The 24,041-nt window shown below is 37.8% G+C and overlaps 1 protein-coding gene across 1 annotated transcript; it reads left to right on the top strand.

Annotated features, from left to right (window-relative positions):
• The first annotated feature begins 2,797 nt into the window (after positions 1–2,797).
• On the top strand, positions 2,798–11,979 carry LOC139937862 (talin rod domain-containing protein 1-like). Its single transcript, XM_071933221.1, has 2 exons — positions 2,798–3,225; positions 4,944–11,979. Exon 2 carries the CDS (start codon positions 5,234–5,236, stop codon positions 6,308–6,310), a length of 1,077 nt encoding a protein of 358 aa, XP_071789322.1. The 5' UTR covers positions 2,798–3,225; positions 4,944–5,233; the 3' UTR covers positions 6,311–11,979.
• The last annotated feature ends 12,062 nt before the right edge of the window (positions 11,980–24,041 follow it).

Below are 24,041 nucleotides of genomic sequence, written 5' to 3' on the forward strand. Positions count from 1 at the left end.
AGTTAATGGCCTGACGTTTCGACCCTAGCAGAGTCTTTCTCAAAGGCTTTTATTAAAACACCAGCTTGAGATTGACAATGGTTACATTCAAGAGTTGTTGCTTTTTAACGAAAATTTAACAACTTCCAAAAATCACAACGCCCACAAACGTGGACCCACCAACTAATCAAAATCCAACAGCCTGTTTAGTTTTAATCTGTTTGGACTGCACTAGTAAACTGATTCAGGCATTATAACCTCTGACCTCAATCCAACATTTTGGAAATTGGGTTTGTGTTTGATCTTGTTACAAATTAAATGGGCCAGAAGGGGGGCTTTATACATCTTCAGTTTCCCCTTACTGAAGTTCAGCATTACCTTTTGCCAGTCTTTTTGTTTGGGTGTTTCATGACTGAAAGCTCAGGCATGCTTTTAGTAATAAAGGAAAACGCCATTGTTTTGTTTTTTTTGTGTGTTTTTTTTTTTTTTTTTTTAACTGCGTTACTTGAAAGGATGCCGTTTTCTAAGAGTGTTTTTACTAAGATAAGCTGTTATTGTCATTAACTTGACAGAAAAAGAAGAAAAAAGTTCACAGATTTACAAATAACTTACAGGGTTTACAGAAGGTAGTGGTAAAAGACTTCTCTTGAAATATTATTCCATGAAATACTTTACTTTTTGAGAAAACATTAAAACAATATCAATTATCGGTATCGAGAATTTATTTTAAACACACGTCATGACACGGCGAAACTTGCAGGAACAAGGGTTGGTTTTCCCCTGATTTTCTCCCGACTCCGATGACCGATTGAGCCTAAATTTTCACAGGTTTGTTATTTTATGTAAAAGTTGTGATACACGAAGTGTGGGCCTTGGACATAACTGTTTACCGAAAGTGTCCAATGTCTTTAAAGGCACTGGACACCTTTGGTAATTGTCAAGACCAGTCTTCTCTGAAAATGTCACGAACTCAATTGGTAGTCGAAGTTGCGAGAGAATAAATTGAATAAACAAAACACCCACGTCGCACAAGTTGTATGCTTTCAGATGCTTCAATTTCAGACCTAGCTCATCTGGTATGTCTCGAATTCAATTCAAATATTATTATTTTGAGTGAGAAATTGCTTCTTTCTCTTTTCATAATGTTGTATATCTATCAACAGCTCTCCATTGATCGTTACTAAGTAAGTTTTTATGCTAATACTTTTTTCTGTTTTTTTTACCAATAGTGTCCACTGTCTTTAAACCATGGAGAACTTTATCCGACCTTTCTCAGTTTGAGTGAAATGTCAGAAGCCAATTTAATCTTGTGATAGGCCTTCATACTCCCCCAAATTTTCTACTGCGAGGATCCAGAGATAAATCCAGTTCCTTCTAGTGTTAATTTCTTTGGCATCATGCCCTCCCGGCAAGCTGCCGCAGCTGCGACGGGGTTGATCTGATGGCCGTGGATTTTAGCCCGTAATTGGGTTGGGAACACTGAGGGGCTACGCCTGGAAACTTGTATTTCTACAAGAAACACCCGTTTGTTTATTCACAGGTTGATATCCCGTCGCACTGTTATTTTTGTAATAAGCCTACTATTATTATTTTTAGCTATTCTTTGCACTCATATCATTTAGTTCGCTTGGAGAAAGCCTTCCTCGTACACAACTCAAACAAGATTGTTTTCATGGTATATATTACTTATTAGTGTGTTGCTTCCAGAGGCCTCAAATAGTCGATAAATTTATCCGAATGACAGTGGATTGACAATTCATTCCCAATATCGATCAGATTGCATTTTGTAGTGAATAAATTCCATAAGTTGCAGGAATGCAGTTTGTGTCAAACTATTTCCACATTCCATTAAATATATGGGAGTCGCGAGGGTGAAAAGCCACGACACAGGCTTAATGTGGCGCCCTCTACAAGCTCATTGCTCCGCCGCCGAGGATTGTTTTGGACTACAAAAAACTATGCTACAGATTTTTTTTCTTCTTTTTTTCCCAAGATTATTTATTACTCGGTATATCTTAGAACTTGATCTTAACGCGATGGTTTGACACTTTGCTTGCGGTGATTTAATTGATGTTGCTGTTGTGTTGATGTTGGTTTCCGTAGACCCAGTGACTATGGCATTATTGGTCCTTTTTTCTCTCTTATCAGTCATAAGTTAACACAAAAAGGGAATCTAACGCCCCAGTCACTGGGTCTAGCGAAAGTGCGAGTTTGCAATAATTCAGTGTTAATGTCTTTCGATTGCGTGTCTGTAATGATTAGGGCGATTAACACTAATTTGAATTCGAAGTAGGGCTTACGACATTCAATTCAAAGTCACAATATTATTTTAGATAAAGGGGATTTGAATCGCCCTCGGTTGGAGCATTGAGGTAGAAATAGCTACATATCTCAAGTGTACTCTTAGAACTATTTTGGTTTCGTCCGCTATCGTCTTTCGTAACGGGAGACGATAGCGGACGAAACCGAAATAGTTCATATAGGAGTACCTCAAAGTGGAGGTAGAATGGATGCAATAGGATTGGGGCTCTATATAAACATGTCTACAACAAAGTAGAAATCATGACTTAAGTGCCTTTCCTCAGTCTATAAAGAAATTTTATTTCATGTTTTAAATATTAATGCGTAGATAAAAAATAAACTGAATGCGCTTGTCGAATGGGAATTTGACACTCAAAAAAGTTGCAGCTCCTCTTCGCGAAAAAAAAAACCTCCCTAAAAACTAACAAACTTTTTTTTTCGCAAGATGGCGCTATTTCCAACTCCAAATAGTCTGTACGTAAAAAGGAAGGTACCTGCACTTATATCCCGTAATTGAGATGGTTGCAATAATTACACACAAACCAATGTAAATTTATTAATTTGTTTCACTTTGCTTGGACGGATTTAACAACAAAACCATCAAATTGCTGACACAATGTGAACTAACACTTCATGGGTAGCCACCAAAATGACGGGTTTGAGTGATACAGAACACTTTGTAGGAAGGTGAATGCGGATGATTTGGCCGCGGCATCGGCAGGACTCCATGATCCAGGCACACGACACAGCAGAGCGAGAGAGAGAGAGAGAGAGAGAGAGAGACAAAAACCTAAGCCTTGGTTAACTAAACTAAACACTGGGCGTGCAGCACATGCATGGTGCAGATCGGAATAGATCACCGGTCCTAAATCTACTGCACCGGCAACCCGTGGTGTGGTGATAGTAAGTGCAGTCAACACTTCACTATGCAGTTGGATATTTAATGTGAGTATAACTATTTCTAGATGTGTTTGAATTAGCCCACCTTGTAGAGCTGTTTGTTAAATGGCTCCGCTTTTAACATCGGTCTCATCACTGTCACAGTGATGAGACCGATGTTAAAAGCTATCTCTCGGGTAAATAATTACAGTAACAATGTAAAAAGTAAAACAATCAATTGTATAAAAAAAATGTATACGATCACGTTTTCCTTGGACCTTGTTGTGTTTGGATGATTGAAAATGTTTCCGTATGGGGCCACCGTCTAATTTACCTCAATGAGATATCCCTTTTTGTAAAAATCAGTGAAAAGGTGGTGGCGCCATATGGAAAGTTATCGATTAAATACACACCTTTGACATTGTTAACTCATTAGCATTAATTTAATTAGCACTAACAAATTAGGATGGAAAAACAAACAAACAATAATATCTGCCCGAGGTGTAAAAGAAATAAAAAAGAAAGGCACTTCCCAATTTAAACAGGTACAATTTTTACAATAGATTTTTGGGGGTTGATTCTTAATGATGCTTGACCCTAATTGTTTTTATTTGTAAAGGTTAATTATGAAAATTTACATGTAGTTAACGACTAAAATAAAATAGTGTTGTGATGGTTGGGACTGGATCTACACTCATACAGTTTCTGTTCACTCTAGGCACTATAGCCTATCAATTTACAATTTGATATCTATGATGTAAAATTCAAAACAGAATGAAAGGATACGTCAGAGGCCCCAATCCCAAGAAACAAAAATTGTTGTTGAAAACAAAGCCAATGAAGAACCACTAAAAGAGAAACAAAACACTCTGTCTTACTGTACAACAATACATGCACAGACATGTTCGTATAAGGACCAACAATCTAGTACTTCCCTTTAATCTTCCCTTGTTTGGATTAGACCTGGATTTTACTTTAAGTGACCTCCCTTTTGGTTTTGAACACAAAAGCAAAGCAAGGACTGTCCTCCCTAGATGTCATTTTACCGGATGTGTTTTGTTTCAAGTTATCAACTTAAATGTTTAGACATGCTCAACTGTACATTCCTTAATTTATTTTAAACGAAAATAAATTTAGAGAAAATGAAGGTGAAAGGAACTGAGATTGACAATACAACACAAGTGTTGATTGAAATCGTGTTTTGACATCTCTTCACATGTAACACTTTCATTTTTAAGTTTTAAATGTGAAAATGAAAACTTCTTCTATATTGGAAATCAGTCTGATTACATTAAATAGAAACAAATTAGTTTGTTATTGTGGCTATTGTATTAAAACAATCACTGTGTGGAAAAAGTTATGTCAAGTCTACTCCTACACTGAGCTGTTATTGTCTCTAAAAAATAATTAAATAGTGTGCATGGTAAAATACAAAAACTGTACATTGCTGCAGACTACAAAACAACAAAAACAACCCCAATTATACAATCCTTTACAAATTTTCTTTAGAAAAGAATTAAGCAATTAAACAAAATTGCTAGCAGTATATAACAGAATTTAATTTGTGGAAACAGAAGTTCACTTTTACAGTGCATATTTAAATTTTTTTTTGAGTGCTACGTATACATACGTAGAAAGGACAGTTGGTTTTCTGGTGTAGCAGATTTGATTATGAATATTTGAGTCTAATTAGTAAATTAACTGATCATACATTTGTACAACTGTATATATATTGAATTTTAAATGGCCATATGTGTTGCATTTCCTGATTTATGTTCCCGTAGTCTCGTCAACTCCAGCCTGTCCTTACCAATCACCGTCATCGCCTGATGCCTCATCATGCTCCACCCATCGGACGCTGATCTCCTTTGATTCAGGCACAGGAAGGAGGGGCTTTACCTTATTGTGTTGCCCACAAAGTGATTGGAAGTGGGATGATAATGCAGTTGGTTGGGAGTCACAGCAATGTGCGGACGGATAAACTCGACCCTGGCAGGAGATACCAGTCGCCGTTCAGCCGCGGAGGTGTGCCGTCCATCTCGTCCGTCGTCATCGTAGATGGAGCCCTCACGGTATGGCAGCCCAAACAAATGATAATGACTTCCTTAGTCCGCTGTCGCTGAGCGTCGTGTGTAATCTGTGCACCAGCAAGATGCAGACTGTGGCCGATCTGTTACTGTTGACCAGTGACACGCGACCGGTCAACACCGACAACGTGACCGGGACGGTGGGAGAGTCCTTCTCCAAGTGTCGCGATACGCTCATCGCTAAAACCAAAGGACTCGGGATACTAAGCCGAGAAGTGCGGATACAGTTCCTGTCAGGGAAGTTCAAAGACACGGCTGAGATGCTGTATGAATTGACCGATCTTGTTGTAAATATTATAGAATGCTCTGGGCATGCTGCCTACCTTGCTGCAATCAGTGAACCCGGCTCTAAGCAAGCCGTTCCCGGGATTATCGATCGATATAAGATATCCCGAGCCAGATTTGACATTGAGCACTGCTGTATGAGACTGCAATACACACCACTTATGGAGCTATCGCCGCAAGTTGTAGTTGATATCTCAACGGAGATCGCTAAGAATCTAACGACACTTACAAATGCTAGCAAGCTTGCCAGCGATGCCAGCGACGACCCTTTCCACAAAGAGCAATTCAAACTGGCTATCAAGAGCGTCACATCCTGCACTAGTACCCTCCTACTGAGCATACGACGCTACAAGGTTACCCTGGATGAATCCAACCGAGGACGTTGTGTCACCTTCGCCAAACCACTCGTGCAATCTTGCCAGGCCCTCGTGGAGTATGCAACCGAGCAGGAACACATCGGCACTCCAGCTAAGCTCTGCGAGAACGGCCACAAGATCCAAACAGCCATCTTAGGAGGCTGTATGAGCATTGCCAGCTCCTGTATCCAACTGGTCAGCTGTCTACGAGCGGCGTCATTGGACCTCCACAATGCTGAACTCATGCAGCGGTTATCGCTATGTTGTGCTGCAGTCGCGGATGGAGCGAAGCTCCTATCCCAGGCGTTACGGGATAAGAGCTCACCCAGAACGTTACCGTCCAATTCCACAAACTCGCTCAGTTCCAACGGCTCAACAAACTCATTTCCCAATGAAGGTGACACCCATAGTACGTGCAGCTGAGGCCGGTTTCCTTCTCTGCATTTGTAATTTTAGTGACATGAAAATTTAATGAATTGCTTCCTAAAAGACGAGGTCCTGTGTCTGCACCTGACCTCGTAGGCTTAAAATATTATCCAATGTACTCTTTAACAGGGGTCAAGAGTTTTTTAAGCATTTTATTCATACCAACTAAGCAAATTTATTTCACTAAGCAGGGTCTGCCTTTATAAAGCTGCTCAGCAAAACGTGAGGTATTTAAATTTTGATTTAAATACCTCATGTTTTGCTGAGCAATGTTTGCAGCCTGTCACAATCAGCAAACATCAAATGACATTTTTAACCGACCTGCGTTAAAAGTGAAGTGTTTGAATGCTTAGCAAATGTGTGTTTGTGCTTAGCGGACTTGTTAACTTGACCCCATGTGTAGTTTGGCTAATCACGTGCATTTGTTACATTATAAGTCATTTGGCCTGCGAGCGGTCCAGTGTGAATTACGAGCCCCACAATTGGAAAATTGGGAAGTGTATGATAAACTTTTGCAGGGGCACTATACATTGGAGACTCTGAAAACAGAGGCCCAATGTCCTTATGGCCTCTGTATTATTCCATGCCTGCAACATGGTTCTATTATAACAGTTTTTTCATACTATTAACATTCTTATCTTTTGATAATAATTCCTGCCATAAGATACATGCATTGTATACTGTGCAATTGTAGGCCTACCATTCTTATTGGCGGGAAGCACTCTACAATGATTGTCTTAAATCATGGGTAAACCTTACGCAGACATAACAAAAAAAAAGCCTACATATATGTACAACTTGTGTTTAAACTTGCTTTGTTCTTTTCAATAAATGAGGCAATAAAAGGGTAGCAACGAGTTCCTAAATGGCCGTTTAAAACCGGCAGGGTTGTTGCCGTGTGAGGTTTTAAATGGCTGGTTAAGAATGAGTCACTTCTCTTTTATTCCCATTCATAGATGCCTTTCTGGTTAAAGGGCGTAATGAAGTAAGAAACTCTTTCAAACTTTTCCGTTTCGGACTACTTGAGCTCTGTACGTCCGTGTGTTGCATTGTTATGACTGAGACGACAGTTTCCGGATCCGTTAGTGCGCGTATAGTCTTGGTGCAAGACATTCTTATTTTCCTTTCACACACAGTGCTGCACAACTCACCGACAGCACCCGCATCGCCTGTAACAAGACTGGTGTGTAGTATCCGAAAACTACCGGTTATAAACAGAGCTCCAGCTGGTCATTATCAAGCCCCATGTGACGCGCTCTCCCCCAATAGGACTGGCGAAACTGTCTGAGGTATTTATGAATGTCCAATTGTGCTTTAATGTAATATGATTGATAGACAATGTGTCACGACAGTACACTCATCGGAAAAGCATGATGTGAAACACACACATTTTCAAGACTACAATCGAGCTAGCTCGTCTTAATTAAAAGTTGTAGGGCATACATTACCATATTTTCATTAACATGTAGAATACACACTACTACACATGTAACATACTATTATGTTTTGTACACTGTTCATTTCCTTCCTCCATGTTTGTACCCTACTAAAGATATATTCATGTAGGGCTGTGTGCAATGCCTGTAAAAGCATTTCACTTTCACAATATTGTTAGGCGGAACCCCAAAGTATTTGGGCTAAAGAAGTAAATTCTTTTGAAGACATAAAGTAGATTAAAAAGTATATAAAATACTTGGGTAGAATGATCCTATGTGTATACATGCATACTGTATTATCACTTCATCAGAATATCAGTATTAATTAATGTCGGTGAATTGTATGAGCGTTAGGTATCAATAACTGAAACAAGATAAAAAAAAATTCATTATAGTTTTTACAAAAGGTAATGGTTCACCTTACCTTGTAAGTCATGATGTACAATGTCATGAGCACTACGGTGTGAGAAGACTCGTTAAGACTTTGTTATTAGAAAAATCTGCAGTTTCGACATCTTGTAATCTCGTTACATGTTTAAAGCCCGGTTCATACTTCCTGCGAATGCATACAATTTTTGAGGTCCCAAATTGGCAACAAATAATTCGCAAAAGTTAAAATGTGTTCTGAAACGAGCTTGGGAAATAATACAGGACTGTGCTGCCTGTCATCAAAATTCGCCTTGCATTCGCACTCACAGGAAGTACATATGAACCGGGCTTTAGACTCATTTAGATAACTGGTAGCCTTGCTCAAGGCATTTGCATTATTCGCTCCGAAAAGACGCCGCTGTAAACCCACCCGTATACCCTGTGCGTGGTGCGTGCTATCACACCGCATGACCCACCCGTATCCACTGTCACATCGTACGAATACTGTGCATACAAGTCATCCGCACTCGTACCACTAACCGCATGCGGAGGCCGTCAGGCCGACAGCCTTGTCGGGTCTGTAACTTCCGGGTTTAATGTGTTGTATTGAAAAATTTCCACAAGTGGAAAAAATTGGGGGGCTCTCGGATATGCTAGTATGCAGCCCATGAATATGTATATCTTTCGTCAGACCTATCAGACAACACAGGACGTGAGGCAAATGAATTATTCATTTTGACGTCCAATCACGCACGCCTATCATGCTCGCTGAGCGTCCGTGGTGGCGGTATGTGATGTAGACATGTCTCTACCTTCGCGGGCATTATGGTAATGAGCTGACTGTGGGAACTCTTCGCTTACTTTAGTAATGAGGTCAGTGGCTTCAACACAGACCCTACAAGGCTGTCGGCCTGACGGCCTCCGCATGCGGATAGTGTACGGGGCATTGTGTCGTGCGATGTTACGCACAGTGAATACGGGTGGGTTTATGTACAGCGGCGGTCTTTTTTCGGAGTGAATAATTGGACTGCCTTGAGCAAGGCTAGATAACTGGTGGCAATCCCAACCATGATTTTAGTCTGCCCACAAGGCCCAATTTCATAGAGCTGCTTAAGGATAAAAAGTAGCTCAGCACGAGACAAAAGTGCTTACCAGAATAAGGTTTAAACAGCGAAAACACCACGCCACAAGCATAATTTGTGATAACAACAATTTGTAAGCCAAATTTTCTGCGTTTTAAAATAGCTCTAAAATTGGGCCCATAAGCATACAGAAACAAGGGCAAAATGAAATGAACGTTTAATCTGCAGTACAACGAGGATACGTTGTATTATTAGACATTACACAATACCTGTATCAATGTGTTACTCCAATTGGACACTCACTTCAGGGCCCATTCATGGCTCTGCTCACCTCAGAATTCTGCGCAGCTATCATACCATTCAATACCATTCACTTGAATGGTTTCAAATGGTGTATCAACTTGTTACAAAAAGGCACCGATTGTAGGAGGGTTAAAGGCAATGGACACTATTGGTAATTGTCAAAGACAAGTCTTCTCACTTGGTGTATCTCAACATATGCATAAAATAACAAACCTGTGAAAATTTGAGCTCAATTGGTCGTCAAAGTTGCGAGATAACAATGAAAGAAAAATAACCCTGGTTACACGAAGTTGTGTGCTTTCAGATGCTTGATTTCGAGACCTCAAATTCTAAACTTGAGGTCTCGAAATCAAATTAGTCGAAAATTTCTTCTTTCTCAAAAACTATGGCACTTCAGAGGGAGTTGTTTCTCACAATGCTTTATACCATCAACCTCTCCACATTACTAGTCACCAAGAAAGGTTTTATGATAATAATTATTTTGAGCAATTACCAATAGTGTCCACTGCCTTTAAACCCGGTTCTCATTTCCTGCAATTGGGAATACGAAGTGAATGTTGATGTCACATGGCTGTTTTCGCAGCAAATGTTTTGTTTTGCAGGAGTTGAACACTGACTTATTGTGTATTATTCATTGTGAATTTGTGACGCCAACATTTGTATCGCAATCGCATTCCCAGGAAGTATTCAAACCCAGTTCATAGGAGTTTGGAGGAGTTGAACAAAGTGCAACTGTTGCGCACTATTTGTCGAAAATTTGTGACGTCAAAATTTGTATCGCACTTGCATTCACAGGAAGTACATGGTGTATGAACCAGGCTTTAGGATCGAGCACTTAACAGGGCTCCGTAAGCGTGGGTTTTGGGTGGTAGTGCCATGAAATTGGGCCCTTAGGCCCTATACATGTAGCTTAGAACTTTTGTAAAGTCCATAACTGATTACCAAATAATTTGCCAGATTTTAAGAAATAATTTTCCACCTGCATACTTATTTGTCATGCCATTATTCCACCTATATAGCCATTTATTATGATGTATATTTATATATTACCAGTGAAATAATGTCGTTGATGTGTGTGCTTTTAAAATACAAGACTAAATCCCAGGTTTTATAATAAATCAGTGTTTTTTGAAGAGGGTTTTCCCTTTTTATTATGAAGTGGATGTAATTACAAACCTCCTAAGTCTAATGATAACCAAATTGCCAAACACTCACAGACAGATAATTGTAATTTAATCTTCATTTGAATTTTTGTTCTTGTCTGGCAACTTTTTTTTTCTCTCTTCGTAGAATCATCTCTTGCCATACCATGAAAAACTAACGGCACAAGCAATTATTTCCCACCCTTTTTATTTTTCAAATCTGCAAAAATGCATTTTGCCCAATTACAGGTTAATCCCAGTATAAGAGGGAGATTTAGAGCATGAGTTCCAGTAACCTCTGTCTCTCTTATATGGGGGTAACAAAGCGTAGCACAATATTAGTGCAAGCCTGTGTATGCTACATAATGGAATGTCTGGCGGACGTTATTATACGCCAACCCACATGATCGACCCACTCCAAAGAGGACATTCCGAAATATACACAAAATGTTGACAGTTATTCAGTTTTGAAACGTTTTGTGTCAGGAGAAGTCATAAATATGCTTATGGGACTCATGGGGGGGGGGGGGGGTCATAAAAAAAGGCAATTGACCTCTTTACTATTCAGAAAGATTGAACAATTAATAATTTCTTTTTAAAATGTTTCACAAATCCAAAGAAATACAATTTTCTTGACATTCTTGTTTAAATAAATATATGATAAATTAGAACTCGGCCTGATTTAATGGAGTTGGTAAGCAGAATTTGTTACTTGTAAACAGCTTTCTAAAAATGAAGCAATGGCAACTGTCCAAACAGTTCACATGGCATTTTGGCTGGTGATTTCTGCTAAGGAGATCTTCCACAGAGAATGCGTAATGCAATTTGTGAAGTAATACCATGGTCCAGTTTCAAAGCTGTTTGTAAAAGTACAAAAAGTTGCACTAAGCACACAAAATTATGCTAACACTGACCAGCACAACTACCTTGTCACATCATGTACAATTTATGACTGGTATTATGCTCATTTCTGCTTAGCAGAATTTGTTGAGCAATACGTTCTGACTGAGCAGCTCCTTGAAATTGGGACCTTGAGCTGGTCATAAAAAAAGGAGTCATTAAATTATTGGCCGTTCTCCTTCACTTGTGTGCTTTTAAAGTTAACTTTCACGATTTAAAACTCTCTGGACAGTATTTCAAAGTTAAATAAAAGCCAAGCCTATTTAGAGTTGTAATTGATTTTCTAAATATTTGCCAATGGATGTTTATGTAACGACATTTATTACGTTAAACAATGTATAATTTAAAAAGGCAGTTGTATAAATCAGTTGATGTAATTTAAAGAATGTACGTCTAAGTACATTGATTGTAAAAGGCAATGTGTAAAGTCACCAGATCGAGTGATTTGTAATAAAATTTCCATTTATGTATTATTTATGAATGAAACAATCTATGGCCTTCTTCTTGAAAAACTTTGTGATGAATTCTTGTCTTCCTAATGGTCCTTGTGATCCTGCTTCAAGCGTAATTCACAGACCCCAAAATTTAACATGCCCCCACCCCCTGTACATTTTTATTGAAAATAGTATTAGCTGTTGCAAACTGCTTAGCAACCAAAAGGACTTGCAAAACGAATAGTTTGGTGGCCTGGGGTGGATTTCACAAAGGTAGTCCTAACTTAGGACTAGTCCTAGGCAATGCTAAGAGATAGGACCAGTCCTAAGTTAGGATGAGTTACTGGTCCTAACTTAGGACCAGTCCTATCTCTTAGCATTGCTTAGGACTAGTCCTAAGTTAGGACTAACTTTGTGAAATCCACCCCTGGCCTTACTACATGTATTACTTATATTTATAATACCTTTCTTCAAAGGAACATTACAGAATTGGTTTTTGCTAACAAAACAGTTGACTGGCAGTGTAAGCACTTTATGTAATCCATCATATACATAAAATGACACACCTGTATAAGTTTGAGATCGATCGGCCATCTGGGTCACGAGAGAATAGTGAAAAACGTATTACAAATTTTGCATTGCACCGATGCCAAAACAAAAATGAATAAAACGCTCACTGAGCGTTAAACTCCAATTAATTATTTCCCATCAAATATGACATTTCAGACAGAAATATTTTAAGGGATTTATTCTCCTATCATCATCATTAGACCATGTAAGCTTTTTGTAAATCAATGATCTTTACGATTTTTGTTTCTTACCAATTCTGTAATGTTCCTTTAAAGGCATTGGACACTGTTGGTAATTACTAAAAAATATTTATCATCACAAAACCTGACTTGGTAACAAGTAATGGGGAGAGGTTGATAGATAGTATAAAACATTTAGAAATGGCCCCCTCTGAAGTAACGTAGTTTCAGAGAGAGAAGTAATTTTCATCGAATTTGATTTTGAGACCTCAGATTTAGAATTTGAGGTCTCGAAATCAAGCATCTGAAAGCACACAACTCCGTGTGACAAGGGTATTTTTTCTTTCATTATTATCTCACAACTTTGATGCATATGTTGAGAAACACCAAGTGAGAAGACTGGTCTTTGACGATTACCAATAGTGTCCAGTGTCTTTGCAAGTCAAAACTTCAAACATTAGTTCCTACATGTAGTGCTCCCATTTGAAAAGGTAGACTAGCTGTGAACATTTACATTCAAGCACCCATGCAAAAAGGTAAACCAATGTGATGAAATAAATGGGACATAAAACGTTTTATATTTGTCATCACCTTGTAAAGAATGAAAACTAAAATAGAAAAACTGAATAGAATTGGCTAATACACTGTACGTATGTACATACATGTAGATATCATAAAACATGGAACCGAAGCAAGCACGCACTGCTTCCTCTAAAAAAACACAGAACAAACAAACATTAAAACAGAAATTACTGCAACAAATTGGGGCAGGCTTGAACTTAACTGAGTATCATATTAATTTGTGGTTCACTACTATAGTAGACTCATAAAAATTGATGGATTATTTGCATTTAAGTGGTCCTTTTTACTGACCTAGTTCTCAACTTGTGGAGTTTGTACCCACTCTCCCAGTGACTTGGGGCACACCCTGAAACTCTGGTTCAAAGCTCAACTAAAGTACAGAATCCTGATCCTGATATATACTTTTCTGTTCAAGTTAAATAAAGCATGGGCCCATTTTCATAGAGCTGCTTAAGCACAAAATTTTGCTTAGGCAAAAAAATCCTTGCTTAGTAAAATCAGATTACCGGCTAAGACTCCATTTAATTGTTATGCTAAGTAAACAACAGCTAAATACCAAACACAAGCAATGTATATGGCATGAAACTTTTGCCAGTAACATGTTTAAAATAAGCAAGCCATTTTTGTGCTTGAATTTTGTGCTAGAGCAGCTTTATGAAATTGGCTCCTGGTGATAGGCTGTTGTACTTGTACTGTACTTTACATGCTAGAAGTGTGAGCAGTCATTTCATTATTGGTGAAAATGGACAGTACAGTAATATGGGAAAGAAAAACAATTTCTTGGAGACATTTGTACACTTGAGTTTGTACCCCAAGGATAGGACTTCCCTAGATTTCATAAAGCTGTTGCTTAGCAAATGTATTTGTTCAAAAGCAAAGTATGAGTGAGGCGCCACTTGCAGCAATGTTAACCTTAATGAATTTTGACTGGTAACCAGTTTAAGAGCAAGATTTGTCTGTGCTAAGCAAGTTTTTATGCTCGAGGTCTTTATGACAAAATGTAATTGAATAATTGTATTTTGAAAGAAAATATTGCATGCACTCAGCGTTACAGAGTTTGCCTATGCCTTTTGGTCTTTGTGTGACATGGAGACGTGTTGACATTTTAAAACAAATCTCCCAACTGCAAAGAAATTATGCAACTCTTGTTAAACAGTGTTAACTAACAACAGAACAAGATAAAGTATCCAAGGCAAGATATACATGTAGCCAGGCTTTGGTGTAAACCATTTTAATAGCGTTGCTGCTGTGCACTCTAACCCGTCTGATTAAATCCCTACTGATTTTATCGGAAAGCTTCATATCATCAAAAAAGGGTGTGGGCCATGCCCCTTTTTGTCTGGATAAACCTTGGGGGATGGGGGGGGGGAACCAGACCCACTTCTATTGATAAAAAAAAGTAAAATAGCTGAGACTTGAATAAGTTTCAATCACTTTTTACTCCTAAATAAGTTAAGAGAGATATTTATTTACAGTACTAAACAATCCACACAAAATCTTGCATGTAACTGAAACCTATTTGGCACAATAGAACACAGATACAGTTTCTACTAATTCATCATGATAATATATGTTCACTGCTCTGAGTCTGACTTTTGTTCCCCCTTTTTTTCTTTCCAGTAATAAATCACAAGGGAAACTGACTCGGTAAATTTTCTTAAATACTTTTGGGCTTAAAGCCATTGGACGCTTTTGGTACAGAAATTTCTGTTTAAGTCCACAGATTTACAAATATTTTACAGGGTTTACAGAAGGTAATGGTGAAAGACTTCCCTTGAAATATTATTCCATGAAATGCTACTTTTTGAGAAAATATTAAAACAATATCAATTCTCGATAACGAGAATTACGGATTTATTTTAAACACAATGTCATGACACGGTGAAACGTGGGGAAACAAGGGTGGGTTTTCCCGTTATTTTCTCCCGACTCTGATGACCGATTGAGCCTAAATTTTCACAGGTTTGTTATTTTATATATAAGTTGTGGTACACGAAGTGTGGGCCTTGGACAATACTGTTTACAGAAAGTGTCCAATGTCTTTAACATAGAAAAAGTTGACTAGAGCGGGACTTGAGCTTGCGACCTTCGGACTAATGTCGGGCATGGGACTTCAAGGAGGCCACATAGGCCCTGGTCTCCATTGCCCTGTTCTTGGCCTTGGTGCCCCTGCAAATGTAATTTTACAATGGAAGTTCCCCTTTTCAAAATGAAAATGACCTTGCCCTCTCAAAGATGAAATTCCAGGCCTGTAATATGCCAGCACTCTTGAAACTCTCTTGAAACTGAGCTGTCTACAAGTATACATTATACATGTAACCCCGTGTTGACGATTTCCCCATTTTGTCAGTATCTTTTGTTTTGGAGTGCCAGTCAGAAGCCATTCAACCTGTAACTGCCACATAGCCGTTTTTTTCTCATTAGCTAGGGAGTCTGGCATTTGCCCTCCCCCTTAGTGGAGTTAGGGTGTGCCCCGTCTTTTGTTTCAGGCAGCAATTAATTTGTACCGGATGACAGTGTCCCCCCAGCAGTTTCCGGCTCTACTGTCGGCCATTCCAAATCCCCCTTTACGTAAACGGTGAGTAAGCCCATTTTCCGCACTTGCTCTACAGTCGTGTCAAAGTTTGAGTGGTGTTAACTCACAAAGATCAACATCATACACCAAAAGTAATCCCTTGTTTCCGTTGGGTAGCTCCCGACTGTCAAAGCTCAAGTCGCTTTTGATTTAAAACACAGCCTTCACAAAATGTTATCTTGCCTTAACTCGGAGTGAAAGTGAGTTGATAGGTTTATACGGCTTAATTTGTGTGCATGAATTTTGCCATGCAACTTTTCACCTGATGAGCTGATTTCAGTTTGTTTAACCTCTCGTTGCGATCGATTTTTGGCTGAATAAAGGTAAATTTACTGGAGGGGGACTCGAATCAATAACCTCCGGTTACTGACTGGTGCTCTACCAACTGAACTATCTAACCCTGTGTTTGGCAGTCTATCTATTTTTTCAATATTTTCTTTTGACATTTACCTTTAAATCAGCTTTACAGTTTGTCAAAATCCTGATGACCATAACCATGACCTACCTTTAATCTGGAAATAACCGTAAATATTGAGTTATTTTAATGGGTACAATTTGGACACACCCAGCTATGATACAAAGAAACTAAATTTTTAGTTTCCGTCCCAGAAAAGATACCAACTTGATATTTTTTAGATATGGTTCCTGATGATGCTTTACGGAAAAATAAACAAAGGGGTACACATCCTGTGAAAGTTAACATTTTATCAGTAATAATATGATATATTTGCCTCCTCACAATTTTGTTGGTCCCATATTGTGTAATGCGTGTAAATGAGCCCAGTTTATGGCTAAGTGAAGGGATTTGCCCCTGTGTTTCTGGCAGTGGCTGTCACAATGCAAATCCATGGTAAACGCACAAAATGGCAGCCCAAATTTTCTGCGAAGCTGTGAAGAGTACACCTTAAATTTGCTTACTGTGATGCAGTGCTATGAAATTGGCCCCTTGTTATAACGAGAGTGGACTATATATGTAAGCCTCAGTCCTTCAAGCAGTTGCCACATTATCATCACTCCTTCCCTTTAAGTGACTGGCTTAACCTCACCTCTAGAGGTTCAGGGGCTTGAGATGGTTTGACAGCTTTCACACCAACGCCCTTATTACATTTTCCACTAGCTGATGAATATTATGTGACCAGCTAGCTCACCCGTTATTTAATCAGAATGCGAGGAAAATAATTTGACACTTTATAATTGTGACCTGTTTGCCAGATGTTGCACTATGTGCAAGCATGAACTGCCTGAATTTCTAATGTCTTAAATTTCAATCTAATAAGGAAACAAAATTTGATAAGATTTTTTATGTGAGTTTAAGTTTTGCACGCTTGTCCGAAATTGTGGTTGGTCATGTGAAAAGATTTTATGCAGTAAGTGTATATGTGGTGTGTGTGCACATGAATGTTTTTTACTTTTACTTGCTGTTTCAACCATTAAATGTTCCCTGTTTTTGTTTGTTTTAATTTTTTTTTATAGGCCTTAGTTATAAAAACAATAATGTTCAACTAAATTTTTGAAAAGTAATGTTAATTTGAAATATCCATTTTTCTAGCATTCATTGTGCTGGCTTTACATGTAGTCCAGCCTGATGTAGTCTGTGCGTATTTGTCAGTAACGTTAATTGTAAGTACAAAAGAACAACATAGTGTATGAAAGACATGAGTTAGATCATTTGCACATTATGGGGCCATGGTGCAAGAGATCAGCGGACACACACAGTCAGTTTGTGTATGTTTTTTTGGTCTCAGAAAGAGTAACGCTAATTTTACTTACAACAGACAATTTGAATATTTTGCATATTTTGAGTCCATGGTGCTAGGGATCAGCAAACACATGCAGTCAGTTAGTGCATTTTTTTATATAGATTTAGATTTTATTGTCCACTATAAAACACATCTTGACATCCACTGGCCAAATACAAGAAGGCCCTACGCACAGTCAATATCAAAACTATATAAATTACAAAATAATTAGAGAAGTTAGAAATACAAAACAACAAAAGACCCGCACACTAAAATGTAGATCAAAAAGAGTAACGAAAAACAAAATTTGATAGACAATTTGAATCTTTTTCAGATTAGTGGGCCATGGTGCTAGGGATTGGGGATTTCCTTCCTAAAGCATTTCAATTAACTCCTCAAAGATTTTTCAGAAATGAACTGGCTGTGTGCCTGACCAGCCCCATGAATAATGAGCCTACATTTGCCTCAATATAGTTGTATAGTCTCTTCCCATTTCATTCTACACTGGCCTCATTCGACCCTCAGGCAAGATCAGGTTCCCTTATGATGTCATACGTATTGAGCAACCACATGATATCACCAAAGTTTAGGATTAGGGTTTAGGGTTATAGTTAGTGATGGATTTTGAAAAACGATTTCAGTATAATATTCACTTTTATTTTATTCTCCTACACTGGCCTCATTCAACCCTCAGGCAAGATCCCATATGATGTCATAATATACATGTTCGTATGTAAGTGAGCAACCACACAGTCAATAATTACATGACCTTTACTATGTCACCCCAAACGGATGTACTCTATCCCACCCACCCAACCAACAATATGATTTTGATTCATATTGTATTTAGCTTAGAGGCGTCTCTGTATTAAAGGCATGGACACTATTGGTAATTACTCAAAATAGTTGTTAACGTGGAAACTTACTTGATAACGAGTAATGGGGAGAGGAATTGATAGTATAAAACATTGTGAGACACGGCTCCCTCTGAAGTAACATAGTTTTTAAAAAAGAGGTAATTTTTCACTCAAATAATAAAAGACTTAACATGTAATATGACAAGGGTGTCTTTTTCTTTCGTTTTTCTCTTGCAAATTCGATAACCAAGTTGAGCCCAAATTTTCACATCAGGTTTGTAATTTTATGCAATATGTTGGGATACACCAAGTGAGAAAACTGGCTTTTGACAATTACCAAAGGTGTCCAATTACCAAAGGTGTCCAGTGCCGTTAAGGCGTCTCTGTTTATGAAAACAATGTGCACCACATGTGTTTGTCATCAGCAGTGATCTTAGCTTTCATTCAATGATTATGGTTTTTCTATGATGCACATATATCCAATAACTTTGAACTTTAACCTCATCATGGCCGCAAAAAATCAACTAGAAAATGCCTTGATCATTAATATAATATGAACAAAATTGTCAAGTTGAAAATGAGAGGCGTATTATTTAGATTATAAAGATAATTTCATTACTGTGATTGACAAATGAGTATAAATTGATTTATTATTTGTATCAAATTTTCAAACAAATTGGACATTATTTATCCCCTGGGAAACAATTAATTATAGATTGATATGATGTTTCGTGAGTTGGTCCTAACTTTGTAGAATCTCGCAAAGATACTGAATGTTTTTCCTTTGCTCTATATGGTCAGATGCACCAAATGTAAGTCATAATTTCGTATTAAAGCCATTATACACTTTCGGTACAGACAAAAAATTAAAAGTTCACAGATTTACAAATAATTTACAGGGTTTACAGAAGGTAATGGTGAAAGACTTATCTTGAAATATTATTCCATGAAATGCTTTTCTTTTTTAAAACAATATCAATTCTCGATAGCGAGAATTACAGATTTATTTTAAACACATGTCATGACACGGCGAAACGTGGGGAAACAAGGGTGGGTTTTCCCATTATTTTCTCCCGACTTCGATGACCGATTGGGCCTAAATTTTCACAGGTTTGTTATTTATTATATAAGTTGTGGTACACGAAGTGTGGGCCTTGGACAATACTGTTTACCGAAAGTGTCCAATGGCTTTAAAAACATCTGCAAGAAAATACTTATTAATTTAAGCAAGTAGTCATTGTGTTCTAAAGCTATTGCTTTAAAAAAGTATGTGTTAAGTTGCCCCCCTAAATGGGAGTGCATCTAACAGATATGTAACAGAACACTGTGTTTTCCCCAGAATTTATGAGAACAAAATATGTGCCAGCAGAATGTATTTGTTTGTATAAGAAGTACTAAGAAAGATTGTCTTAAGTTTATTTATTCAGAAAATACCACAGTAGAGGATATCTAATTCACTACCAGCTGACGCATTAAGTAAGATAAGTAAGATACATGTAGTAAGATCAAAGATTGTATATTCATTGTCATGCTTCAGGGATGTCATTTGTTGGGCTGGAGAGAGTGGGGGGGGGGGGGGAGGCAGGGATTTATGCAAAAGCAGTGTGTGACCATCAATTCATGATCAGATGTGGGCCTGCTTGTAAACATAACATCTGCCCTTCATTTACACTTGAATGCCCTCAGCTTGACGATGAGCGTTCTAGATGCTAAATTATTCTAGTCGTTCGGTTTCTCGGGGAAGACACGCATCTATTGAGATGTTCGCCATCTATATCCTTACCTTATGAACTTTGACCATTTGACTGCACATTATGCAGGATGCTGTGTTGATGTAGTAGTCAGCATTGAGGTTTTTGTTTTGGGGAATCGTACTCAGATTGACGATCAATACAATTCAGTAAAATGTGGAATTGGTGGAGCAGAAATTCCAGTTGAATTAATTTTGAATGGAAATAATTTGATTAATGAGGAAAAAACGTTGATAAACCCATAGAGTAACCTAATGCTGACAAATTTGTACTTTATTAGGAGTAATAAGAATTTAGCAATTCGTATACCTTGGTTTTAACCTATATAAAAATTAAGATGGCTATTTGACAATCCATTTTTTTCCTACCAAAAAGTAAACTATTAGTTGCCACTTCGTCTGAAATGTTATGTACAATTATGTAGAAATTAACAAATGTACACAAGGACAAAATGTATAATGTACCAAATGTACAAATGTAAAAATGTCCAAAATATGCGAAATGTACAAAATGTGCATGTATGGTTTACTGTGTACATCCATCCTTCATATAGATAGGGTGGCTTCTGCGCTATATCTATTCCCAAGAATTGACCCTGTATGTATATAGAGTAGGCCATCCAGAAACCATGAAATTCCTTACATAGGTGTGGTCCCTAAATTACATTGCACTGTTTACAAAGCAACTATATTGCTGTATATAAAAAAAACCAGTTAGATTTTTGAAAATGACCATTTGTTTTGTTTTGATCTATGGGGGGGGGGGGGGGGGGGGGGTTACCATTTGTTTGTTTTACATTCTGTAAAAGTGCATTCAACTGGCATATTATGCTGATCTATACTATATAAATTTTCTCACAAATACTGTAGAGCGTAAAATAACCTACTAACATAACTCAAAGTTTTTCATCTGAAATCTGAAAGAAAGTCGACTAACATATCTATCATACTGAGGTGTTACCACCAGTAACATTGAAACGAACCCCTTGTATGCTTTCAGATAGATTCAATAATTGGAAAAAGCTTGGATTACAAACAAAAATGGTTTGTTTATAAGGAAATGCTGGGTTTGAAACTTATACCATACAGTTTCCCTTGTGGTTTATTACTTGACATTTTATGGTCACTAATTTCACTTTTTGACATTAGTTCACTTTTTGGAATAACCAAGGAGTGGAGGCAAATAGGTTAAAAAAAAAACCTAAAACAGTTTTCTGTTTTGAATTAAATCTATTTTAACAATTGCTTGATTAACTTCTAAGTACTGTTGTATGACAATGTCTGCTTGATTTGGTGGGGTACTACACCTGTAGCTTGCAAAACTGTTAAAAAAATGGACTATTAAAACTCTTGAATCAGAATTTTAACTCTTGCGGCCAGATCCATGTCTGGGTCAGTTTGACCCTGGAGTCCATGTCAAAGTAACCTTGAATCGGAGTCAAAAGTTCAGATTTTAACCTAATTTTGGGTCCTATTGACTCAGATACTCTGTTGAAAAATTACCTCAAAATGGATTTGCCCCCTTGGTCCCGACACCCAGGTTTATTCTGATACATGACATTTAAGATTTTTTATATATTTTTAAAAATGTATTTTCATGCATACACTCACTCCATGCTCATACATACCTACAGATAAATAATGAATAAATAGAACAATACAATACAGTATGGAGTTAACATCCAGCGAAGGACTGGCCTTCTGTATATATAGTGGCTTACCTTAGACTGAGGTCAGATAAATCAATTTGGAATGATACAAGCAATGAGTTTCCAGAGTCTACAACTCAAACAATGCTTTCACTATAGAACATTGATTTATCGGTATACCCAAAACACAATTTTATTCAGCCTTGGCCAACCTCAGTTGTCCAAAGTCTGTAATACCAATCAGGAATGGGTGTGGTCCGATCCAATTTCCTCTCCAATATCGGCTGGTCTGATGCCCTCCAACAATCTACCCTCGCACCAGCCTCTGTTATGCTGATAGGGCTCCTCGACCACAAACCCCAGTTCCTAGATAAGACCAGCTTCCGCCAAACCTGCCAGGAAATTGGACAAATGAGAAATAGTGTTGGACAGCCTAATTAGGTTAGTGGTTGGGATTCCCTTGCGAACTGACACAGCGGGAGTGTACTGTCTAGTCATGGAGTGGTGAGCTCTGTAGATGCAAAGGTCCAGGGAAACTCTCTGAGGATGGTTTAGGACAGTTGAACAAAAAGAATGGGGAAAAAAGGATTAAAACATACTCTCATCTCCCCAAACACTGGTAGAAATAGCTGTAAAAAAAATTGAACACATAAGGGAGTGAACAAAAAGTAGGCAGAATTGTGATCAAAAGTTCTCTTGGTTGGGCCTGCAAACAAATACAAATCCCTAGAAAGATGAAACAATGAAATAAACTTGCAATTACAAAATTTTTCCACACAGTGGTTTATTTGTTATTTTGTCCCTTGTTTAATTTACAGTAACCGCCTGAGAACAGATATGCATACGGATCACCCTTTTAAACTTTTTTTTTTTTTTTTTTTTTTGAGATGGTAGTAAACATAAGAGTAGTTTATTTTTCATCCAGTTTTATTCAAAGTTCATACAGACAAGTGAGACTTGTTTGTACTTTTTATAAAGCCTCTTGTATAGTTTCCTCTAAAGAAAAACAGTATGGCCTCTCTGGTGAAAAAGAAATATGTGATAATAATTTTTGGTTAGTGATTTATGCTTTCAATCAGGAAATGTTTGGAACACAGAAGAAACACGTCCAATGTGAGCTTGAATTTAATTAAACTCAACTAGGTAAATTCCTATGGGATAGAGATGTTTTCCTGATTATTTAATCCATGACGGTCAAAGACAATTATGACTGGGTGGATAAAAGCGAGTTTTTGAACTCCTTTCAGGGGAAATTGCCACTTTGGAATTTTTGTTTTCCAAATTTTAATTGTGATCTATTGAATTATGAAGTTTGTATGACATGAATGTGTCTTTGATGATACATGTATAAGCATGGTATTTGGCACACATTCAACGTATGTCTTTAGAAAGATATTTTGCTACGGGGACATTGACAAGCTATTGGCAGAAATGTTGACAGTTAAAAAAAACAAAAACTTTAAAGACACTATTCAAAATAATTGTTAGCATAAAAACTTACTTTGTAACGAGTACAGGAGAGCTGTTGATAGTATAGAAAGTGGTGAGAAACGGCGACCTCTGAAGTAGTGTAACATAGTTTTTTAGAAAGAGGTAATTTCTCACTCAAATAATATTAGCCTTCAGACCTGAACAGTGAAGCTTTTTTGGGGCATCTGAGAAGAGAGCACACAAGTTTGTGCAACAAGGGTGTTTTTCTTTCATTATTCTCTTGCAACATTAAAGATGATCAATTGAGTCCAAATTTTCACTGATTTGTTATTTCATGCATTTGTTCAGATGCCAAGTGAGAATTCTGGTCTTCGACATTTAGCGAAGGTGTCCAGTGCCTTTAAACGGCTGTTCCTTTTCCAAATTTGACTTATGATGATGTATAGGTCAGGGTGAAGCCAAAACCGTTTATAAATGAAACTATACCTATTACCTTGCTAAGTTTGTATTGTCATTTTTTGACATCCAGTGGTGGTGGGGAAGGGGTGGGAGGGAAGGGGGTATTGATGACCCCTCTCTCCTCAGTCTCTACCTTTCCTGAAAACCCCTATAAAGGCTTGTCTTGATAGCCCTAAAGAAAGAAACTATATGGGTCTAAGCATAGAGCTCTGTGTCTCAGACCACACCTCTTTCATGAGAAGGTGATGGAGTCTCGGGCTCCTTCTCCCTC

Source organism: Asterias amurensis, chromosome 5 (assembly GCF_032118995.1).
Source record: "Asterias amurensis chromosome 5, ASM3211899v1".
Classification (NCBI taxonomy): domain Eukaryota; kingdom Metazoa; phylum Echinodermata; class Asteroidea; order Forcipulatida; family Asteriidae; genus Asterias; species Asterias amurensis.